Source organism: Epinephelus moara, chromosome 6 (assembly GCF_006386435.1).
Source record: "Epinephelus moara isolate mb chromosome 6, YSFRI_EMoa_1.0, whole genome shotgun sequence".
Taxonomy (NCBI): domain Eukaryota; kingdom Metazoa; phylum Chordata; class Actinopteri; order Perciformes; family Serranidae; genus Epinephelus; species Epinephelus moara.
The window spans coordinates 43,234,085-43,244,125 of NC_065511.1; the positions used below are offsets into that span (position 1 = coordinate 43,234,085).

Consider the following 10,041-nt stretch of genomic DNA (forward strand, 5'->3'; position numbering starts at 1 on the left):
CATTCACAGATCTAAAAGTATGGATGCATGTATTCAAATACATGACACACACTCTTATCTATATGCACAACATACAGAAATAGCTAAAAAAATATTTTATAAATGATACTGAGATGTGGTGATGGTTTATTTCTACCAGTCACTCTTTTTATATCTCCATCTTAATTCATGAAAAAATGTAAAAGAAAATACTTTTTTTTTTACCTATCTCAATCAATGACGATGATGTCACTGATCACTTTCAAACTGACTGATTAATTAATTTAACAAGTCACTGACAATAACGTCTGTGGCAGCTCAGCATGAGTTTTGAATATATCACCTAACCCGTTATATAGCACGTATGACCTACCTGCCACTCTGAAGCGTTGGCTCTGCCTGCCTCGCCCTCTCTAACGTCCGGCGCCAGCTGAACTTCATCTGATCTCTGATATGAAAGCAATTGACATGAATAAGGTATAGTTAGAAAAATACTGATGGGAAAACACACAGACAGACTAACTCCTTCCTAGATACTGGAGGTGTGTACTGGTTTTCAAGTTACATGGGTTAACAGAACAATCATGTTGCTTTACAAACACCTTAAATATTTAGTGTCAAATCACTTTTTTCCGTTGTTGGAAAGTCTGTCATATTTTTGCCAGCCAACGTTAGCTAGTAACGTTAATAGTAACAACGTTCAAGTTTACCTAGCAAGAGTGTACAAGTTAGATGTTGAATCACAACGTCAGCTCAACATCAACAGGTCTAGACAGAAATTATGATTATCCTCCTGGACAAAATTATTACCAACTCACATTGTCTTTCTTTCTTTTCTTTCCCATAAGAAAGAAAGCGCTTACACTGAGCTGCTGCTGTCGTTTCATCTTAAACCTCAGTCGCATGCACTACCAACTTCATGGCCTCCTGATTATAGTGACAGTGACACTGTGACCTATGAAGGTTTTCCCCCTTTTTTCTTCTTGTCTCATGATATTCGAGGCCTCGTTGTAAAAACAGCTCTATTATTAAGGTTCCACATTGCTGCAGATGGCTGCACGAGTTAGATATCATATGTTCAAACAGTTACAGTGTAATTGACCTATGGCTGAGCCCCGCCCTCAAACGCGATGAGCCAATCACAGTGCGTATAGCCATTCCCATACACTGGGACATTCTCTGCCTGGACGTCCATTGAAATGCATTACAGAAAGTCAGTTTGTTCGGTTTTATGAGCTTTTTCTGAGATTTGAAGTTTAAAAATGGTCAAACGGTGTGCATGGGGTACATGCAACTCTGACACAAGGTATCCTGAGAGGCTGGGCGACCAGGTGTATTTTTTACACTTTAAACCACATCTCAACCGAGAAAAGTGTCTCCTTTGGATAAAGTTGTGTGGTAACGTTAGACCACAACATCAACTCAACGTGAATAAGATTAACAATGATGTCTACATCTGTTCTAAGGTAAGTCAACATTGTGTTTGAGGCAACATATTGTCACTTTGCTGGAAAGAAATATAAAGTTATCTTTAACATCTCTAGCTAACGTTAGCTAAAGTTAGCCTAACGTTAGCTCCTAGCTGCGTTGTTCATCATGTCACCTTGTTTGCTGGGAGTTCATTAGCCTATTTTGTTCTAGTTTTGTACTTTGGTGATCGTACATCATTGTTAGCTGTTGTCCAAAGGGCTCTAGTTAAGCTAACGTTAACTTCTGGAGCTTAGCTTCATTAACTTATCTGTAATGGCAGAGATAACAAAGGTTGGCAAACGTTATGCTGAATGATTCAGTGTAAATACTGTAGCACCAAACTAACGGAGAGACACTCTTGGTAAAGATGGTAAAAAGGCCGTTATCCTTTTCTCATATTCTGAGCCAAAAACCTTAACTTCAGTGGCACTTTAACTTGTTGTCTTTGATGGTGACGGCAACCAGATGCGGTTCACAAGCGTACACTGTGACCTGTAAATTTTGGCTTGTAATTTAAGCTTTTCATCGACCTTCTCAACAATAAAATGATGAATATATCCCTCCAATGCGTAGTTTAGGCCCTTTTGGTTACTTCTCAATGACATCTGATCGTTATGTCCCCAAAAATCATCAATTGCCTCCTGTGAAATGCCGTGTACTGTGACACCTGCCATAGCGCCGCTCACTGAATGTTGATAGTTTGTCAGAGTGAGTGGAGGGGGCGTGGCTTAGCCATAGGTCAATTGTTAAGTATGTTCACTGAACATTGTTAAATGGTCTTATAAATAACTATAAATCTCACCATTGTGTTGGATGTCTTTAATTTACCATTGTCCTACATTAGAATGAAACAAATTTTTCACTTTAACTGGTCTCTAAATTATATTTGTGGTGCTGAAACCATGGTAACAGCAGCTTGGGGAGGGTGACCAAAGTGTTGTATTCCAGTATATTAAGCTATGAATGAACCAAATTTGGCGCTTTTATTGCAAAAATGAACAATTGTTTAGCTATGCTGCCCAATTTATTAGTTTGTTAGCAGAATTATACAAAAACTGCCAGACTGATTTTCAGGGATGTAGCACATGCCAACTTAGAATACATCAAATTTTGGTGTTGATCCAACTCAGGGGGCGTGTCCACGGGCCGCCCATTCACTTCCATTCATTTTTTGGATGAGGATTATGTGAAAACTGTCCAACCGATTTTCACAAAACTTGGTGGAGGCATGTAGCATGGTCCAACTTAGAAGCCATTACATTTTGGAGTGGATCCAATTAATGGGACGGGTCCATGGGCAGGTCGGATTCAATTGCCTGCTCTGGCCACAAGGGGGCGAGATTCTGATGCCCCAATATCCAGATTTGTTCTAAATATATTTGTCAACACATCTGACAAATTTGGTGCTTTTATCACAAAAATGAACGATTCTAGAAAAATATTGAGCTATGCCGCCCCACTACTGTGGCTTTCTCAACCCAGAGGTCCATGCAAACTGTAATTTGCACATTAATTAATTTTTGATGCTTCGTGCTAATCATGGTATTCATAATAGTGTAGCTCAGGCTTACACATTCAAAAAGCCTTACTCTAAAGTCAGCAAGCGTCCATCCTCCCACCTCCACATATCCTGAGCCCAGCGTCCAGCCCTCAGGCCGATCCACATGACAGCACTTCCAAACTTAAGAAGAATTTCCTGTTGGGAAGAATTTGACATATAGATTTGATTTTGATTTATCTAAAGGTGGTCAATGCGGTCACCCTGTACAGTTCATAGGATGGATAAGACTACATTTACACAGTTAAAACACTGCCTGGATGAACACAGGAAAATTAAGTGGAAATGGATTTGAGAAAAAAAAACATAAATACCGCTTCCGATTCATCATTTAAAACCACAAGATCAGCTCCATTTCTCCCACAGTCCTCTTTGGCATCTCTCCAGTTCTTTAGCTCAGTGGAAAGGCGGTAACAGCTGGACATGTGGAACTCCCACCCTCGGGGACAATGACTGTGTTGGGATCCTGTTCGGAAACAGGACAAACAGACAGGAGAGAAGATGAGGTGGGAGAAGATTCTTGGAAGAAAATGGAAATAATGTGTGCACACTGTCACACTTCAAGGTGAGAAATTAACAAATGTTGTCTCTAAAAAGAAGTTGTCAGCTCTGAAGAAGCTATGAACTTTATATTTAGAAAAAAAACTTCACCCATCTCAGAGAGTCTTTTTATTTCAGCCTGAAGCTCGTCGATCTGATTTCGCTGTTCGCTGAGGCGCCTCTCTAACCATTTCTCATTGGCATACAACATTGTGTTTTCCCTTATCAGCAGGTCTCTATCTCGAAGCAGGTTGCTGATTTCAGCAGGTGACATCATGGTGATGTTGGTAGAGTTGATGTGGTCAGACCCAGCTAGGAAGAAGAAGAAAGACATTCCTCTTTTTAGGTTGGAGTTCACACCTACATTAAAAACTCTGCACTGAGGAAGGAAGAAAGAAATCAGGTCCTGTGAATCAGCAATGCTGTGTTTTCCCAAACATTTATGACACACACACAGAAGTGGCTGTTGCTTCACCGTCACAGCCAGGTTTCACAAAACTTCCGTAGAGAAGCAGAGACTCGTACATCATGTCCTGCTTGTTGCCTGCAGTGACACTGAAACAGTTTAAGGTAATATTTCCTGGACTCAAAGCTTCTCAGTGGGATTTCATCAGCTGTGCAGAGGCTTTGGTTTATGAAATCTGCTATTTTACTTCTCTTTTGCTTTGCAGGCTGATACTCACTTCCTTGGAGCCGAAGAGAAATATTGAGAGCTGCCTGTACGATGCACAGCAGGCCGAAGCTGACTCCAACCACCAAGAAGATTTTTGATTCACCTACGGGACAAAACACACACAAGTTGGACACGTGACTAAATAAAATGACGGTACAGCCACACTGACCCTGCAAAGCATCCGAGTGCTTAAACCTGCAGTGCACAACTTTTGCACAAAGTGATGGAGGTATTTTTTCTGCTTCGTCACAATGGTCTCTCCAGCCCTTTCTTATTCCGAAGTCGTCAAATGCAGCCGCTTTGTCAGTGATGTTGGTGTCAAACACTGACACCAAAAGCCACCTCTCCCAGCAGTATGACACACCGTCGGGTGGTGTCAGTTTGTAACACCAGTATGATTCACTGCTGGACTGAGTCAGTTGGAAATGCTGCCGGTAACAACTTAATATGAAGGGCTGTGAAGTCCCTGTAGGTCGGGTGGGAGCAGCGGTGGATGGGTTCGCTTCCTACACGAATGTAGAGCCAAACCATTTTGTTTTTTTCTAAACCTAATCATGTGCTTGTGTTACTTGGCATAAACTGATGCACCGTCCCGGAATGTCAATAAAAGCACAGGAGGATACCCAGCGTGTAATACGTAGACATGAACGGCACTGACGAAGCGGTGATATGTGACGAGTTAAGATGAGAACAGAATGGTAACAATCTTGCCTACATATAAGGCCCAGTTTCCACCAAACCCTTTCAGTCCAGCACCTTTGGAACCAGCAGTAAGCCTTCAGACATGGTACCTAGACCCTCCGTCTGTTCAGACAGTCCTCTTAAATGTGGGCGGGGTTGTTGTCACTCACTGCTCCGTCCAGCACTCGCTGTATTTCCTCATCAGCGGTGACACAGATGGAAGTCTGCACCTGGTTTATCGTCCACAGAACGAGGCGGTGTGCTGATGGATTCACGTCATCAACTCATGCATTGAGTAACATTACAAGTTAACGTTCCACCTTAAAAGTTGCCGGCAGTCAGCCCAGTGAATGAAGTTATTTTTTCTCTTTCATTTTATAGTTGTAGTTTACTGATGTATGAACAGAGGTTACATAAAACCAGAGTGACCGTCCTCTACTGACCAATCAGACTGCAGGGTTTCTAGCTCCACCTTTTAGTACCAGATCTGTGTGCTAGGTACCCCAACAGAGGGGGGACCAAACATGGGGACGCTAAGGAACGCTTCTGTTGGGACCATCCACAACTTTTACTGTGGAGACAGAAAAACAAGCGTTCTAATGTGAACTGAACTGAAGCCGACTGCTTGGTGGTAACAAAGCTTTAGGGAGATCTTTCCCTGGTGGCGACAGGTTGAATTGTCATTGTGTGATCTCGTTTGGTGAGGACTTGAATGTAACAGACGTTCCAAGTCAAAGTCCAAAACTCCAGCTTTAAAAAGAGAAAAATGCTTATAGGCAGATTTCATAGAGCTGTATATCAAAGTGCTTCAAAAACTGAACCCATAAAAACACATAACTGGATAGAAACAGAAGAGATGCCACAAACAGTAAAACCTTCCCGTCAGGTGTATTTACATAAAAAAAAGTTTTAAAACCTAAAGATTATATGTGAGTGAAGCACTTATTCAACTGAAAGGGTCAGAGGCCGCAAGTGAAACCGAAGGAAACAATAAAACCTCACAAGTCAAAAACAAAGATCTGACCTGAGTGACAGCATCCTCTCCTCTCTGGACTCTTCCTCTGCTGATCGGTTGGTTCATTGACGTAGTCTGCCATGTTTATTCTTCTGACAGTGATCCTGGTGAACCATCTGTTAGATAGTGATCTGCTGTCCTACAACGTTACCTGTATTTATCCACCAGCTGCCTCTGCTGTGGGTGTGTGGAGATTAATCCATCACTGCCAGTGTCACAACCAGTTGTGTCACAAAACCACAGATTAAAACAGAAGGGACGGTTAATGTTGTGGCAGCAACCGAATAACAACACAATTCAAAGTGGTGAAAAAATACAGATTCTCTCTGTGAACAGACAACAATGAACGCAGACACGTTTGTCCTGCAGGAAACTCTACGGCTCTAATTGTTATAACATTGGTGGTTTAACTTGATCCAAACATGAAGCTCAGCCCTCAGAAAGTCTTCTGACACACAGGAAGTAATGAGCTGTTGTGTTTGTGACAAAGAGGATTTAAAAAGCAGAACTCTGAAATTAACATCATCAGGTGGAAATCACAGGAAAGAGAGAACACAGTTTTGTCACTGATCACTTTGTTTACTGAAGCGAAGCTACGGCTAATTGTTATAATAATAATAGTTATTATCTTTATGTATAAAATGCTTTTCAAAACAGATTCACAAAGTGTTTTACATGTCAGTAACTAAAACAGATAAAAAATGAGAACAACTTTTAAAAGATCTGATATATATATAAGTTTTTAAAAACTGAGGAAATAAAAGACTCCGGGAATATGAGTTAAGGCTCTCTGATAAAAGTCTGTTTTAAGAAGGGACTTCAAGAGATCACTGACTCAACTGACCTGATTTCCTCTGGCAGATTGTTCCAGAGCTTCGGGGCCCTGACAGCAAACGCTCTGTCCCCTTTAGTTTTCAGCCTGTGGAACAGACAAAAGACCTCTGCTGCCCGAGGACCTCAGAGTTCGTCCTGATGTGTACAGTACTGAGAGGTCAGATATGTAGCTGGAGGAGAGACCACGAAGAGCCTTAAAGGTACTCAGTAAAATCTTAATTTTTTTTCCAAAACACACTGTGAGCCGGTGTGAAGAGGCCAAAACTGGAGTCATGTGATCACGTCTCTGGCAGCTGAATTCTGAACAGTTTGGAGTCGATTAATAGATTTGTAATTCAGACCGGAAAAGAGGCTGTTGCAGTAATCCAGGCGTGAAGAGATGAAGGCGTGTAAAATCATCTTTGTGTCTTTAAAAGTTAAACTGGATCGTAGCTTTGAAATATGCCTACGATGATAAAAGCATTATTGTGCGAGCTTTGTGACCTGCTGCTCAAAACTTCAATTACTGTCAGACCAGACTCTGAGATTTCTCACAACAGGTCTGAAATTCAGCCAAAGGCAGAATTTGTTTAGTAACGTGCTGCAGCCTGACAACAACAACCTCAGCTTTGTCTGAGTTCAGCTGAAGAAAGTTTTATGACATTCAGCTCGTAACATTAGTGAGGCAGTTACTGAGTGAACACATCATTCCAGCGTCTGTGGATCTAACGGGCAGGTACATGTGTGTGTCATCAGCATAAAAATGAAAACAGACACTATGTCTTGTTGTAAAGTCTGTTTCAATATAAGCTGTAAAGTTTGTTATGGAATCATTGTGCCGCCCCAGCAGTATAAAAAACATCACTTACAGCAACTTCTAATAGATAATGATGTGTGGCAAGAGATCCTGTGGATTCCTTCCAGATTCTCAACTTGCAATAAATATTTTTAATACTTTTATACTTTTAATGAGAATGAAACTTTTTGCTTGCTGTTTTTGTGTTGCTACATGCCTCCCCATTTCCCATTGTCCAATGGGATGATGTGAGAGGCGGGGCTTCTGTGGTGGTCATGACAACAAGTTTACAGTTGGTAAACAATGGAGGAGAAACTGGTGGTAGTGGTTGCTGGATACCCAGAGCTATACGACTTTACAAAGCACAGTTAGCACCATCTCAATAGAAAACAGCAGATAAGTGCAGTACTGTAAACGTCCATGATGGAGGAGAAGCTCCTGGACCAACTGGTGGTACTCCCCATGATCCAGCCTCTTTTTTAGGGTCTCATGTACCCACACAGATCTCTGTTTATCTGCTGACAGCCTCTCACCCTCAACCAGAGCTACAGACAGCACCCTCTGCCTCAACATGGCAGCAGCTACACACTGATCACTGCAGGATACATACAATAATAAACAGTAGATTGATTACAGGGGAAGGTTATTGGTGCGTTCGTTTGTACTCAGAGGTCGGAAATTCACAGGTGCCGGTTGGAAGTTTAAACTTGAATGTACCCTGAGATCGGATTTCCAACTCGGAAACTCGAAGCAACCGCGTCAACCCCGACTTACGAATTCAAGATGGCTGCCGGTCACATACATAGTGAGGAAACACTCTGCTAAAGTACTGTTTATAGCAATTTTATCTTATTTGTTTTACATTAGGTCAGCCTCATCTACGGCGTTCATCAGTTGGAGTGCATGATGGTTTTGAAGCTGTCTATACTCTGAAAGTGCAAGGGCAACAAAGGCTTTCTTGCGGGCGTCCATGTTTTTTTCCGACTTGTCCACCGTTGTCAACTAGAATGCAAAAACTGTTGTCAACTTGGAGGTGACGTCATTCTGACTTCCGAACTCCGAGTACAAATGAACACACCATAAGGTAAGGAGGTGATGGGGTGGCAACATTAAAAAGGAAGCGTTTTTGGTTTTTTTTACTAGTGGCATTTATTCTGTTAAAGAAAAAAAAAAAGGCAGTGCAGTGCGTCTCGCATTTTTCAACCTGCAAAACACTTCCTGTGTGATCGGGGCCAAAAACTATTTCACCACATTGTCCTAAATGTAAAACTCATGGAGGCACTCAGTTTTATCGTTTGTGTGAATGCAACCAAATTCGTTATTCTGGAGGACAGTCTGCACTAACATCAGTACAGCAACAGGTCAACAGGTGTCAGCAAATCCACTTCTATGTCTTCTTGTCCCTGACTGTCCTCTACAATATGAGGAAGTGGTTCAATCACTTTTGATGCTGGTGAGGAGCCATCATGGTGAAATAACAAATACTCTGTCTCTGAGGACAAAAATAGGACATTCAAGGACATTTCTGCAGCAATGTGGCAGCATGGCCATTTTCAAAGCAGTCCCTTTGACATAGATTTAACTCGTCTACAAACAACAGAATGAGTGAATTCCTGAAAGTCAGGTACAGCTGGTGTTTTGGTGTGCAGCGCCAAGATTTCTTAGATGTCCTTTGACAACACATTCTCACTGCGACCTGTGTCCACGTTTGGTCATGGACTTTCCACGTCCACATATGACGTCCAAGGTACTCTGGGTGTGTTGGTTGTTGACGTTCTGGTACGCCGTGTCAACTTCAGCCTGTTACATGCATTGTCTGTTTTCAAAATACACTTCTGTTTTCACAGGAAATGTACAGTTTGCATACAGTCTCTTTTGTGGTTGGGTTTAGGGAAAAAGAACAGGGTTTGGCTTTACAATCATGCAGTAAGCCAACATCAGCCTCCTGGGTGAAAGTCAGTGGTTGTTGGACCCCTCCACCACCCTTCCCACTCGCCCCACTAGGACTTTCGCCCCCTTAACTTTCGTTGTTGTCCTGCTACGTTTCCCTCCGACACCCGTGGGCACTGTTACACAATAACAGCAATCAATCAATCAATCAATTTTATTTATAAAGCCCAATATCACAAATCACAATTTGCCTCANAAGCCAACATCAGCCTCCTGGGTGAAAGTCAGTGGTTGTTGGACCCCTCCACCACCCTTCCCACTCGCCCCACTAGGACTTTCGCCCCCTTAACTTTCGTTGTTGTCCTGCTACGTTTCCCTCCGACACCCGTGGGCACTGTTACACAATAACAGCAATCAATCAATCAATCAATTTTATTTATAAAGCCCAATATCACAAATCACAATTTGCCTCACAGGGCTTTACAGCATACGACATCCCTCTGTCCTTATGACCCTCACAGCTGATAAGGAAAAACTCCCCAAAAAAACCCTTTAACGGGGAAAAAAAACGGTAGAAACCTCAGGAAGAGCAACTGAGGAGGGATCCCTCTTCCAGGACGGACAGA

At 42.1% G+C, this 10,041-nt stretch overlaps 2 protein-coding genes across 4 annotated transcripts in view; both read right to left on the reverse strand.

Annotated features, from left to right (window-relative positions):
* The window catches only part of LOC126391332 (methyltransferase-like protein 27), a 242,783-nt gene that overhangs the window by 43,186 nt on the left and 189,556 nt on the right, over positions 1-10,041 (reverse strand). The window lies entirely within an intron of this gene.
* On the reverse strand, positions 295-6,212 carry LOC126391331 (C-type lectin domain family 7 member A-like). The gene is made up of 6 exons (XM_050046026.1): positions 5,926-6,212; positions 4,231-4,323; positions 3,659-3,859; positions 3,322-3,473; positions 3,039-3,145; positions 295-427 (listed from the first exon to the last, which is right to left on the reverse strand). The coding sequence occupies exons 1-6, from the start codon at positions 5,996-5,998 to the stop codon at positions 349-351; spliced, it is 705 nt and encodes a 234-aa protein (XP_049901983.1). The 5' UTR covers positions 5,999-6,212; the 3' UTR covers positions 295-348.

Coding starts and splice junctions, on each gene's coding strand:
- LOC126391331 (XM_050046026.1), bottom strand. CDS start 5,998: ATGGCAGACTACGTCAATGAACCAACCGATCAGCAGAGGAAGAGTCCA. Junction 3,146..3,321: donor TAAATGATGAATCGGAAGCG/GTATTTATGTTT, acceptor TCTTCCCAACAG/GAAATTCTTCTTAAGTTTGG. Junction 428..3,038: donor GGACGCTTGCTGACTTTAGA/GTAAGGCTTTTT, acceptor CTTTCATATCAG/AGATCAGATGAAGTTCAGCT.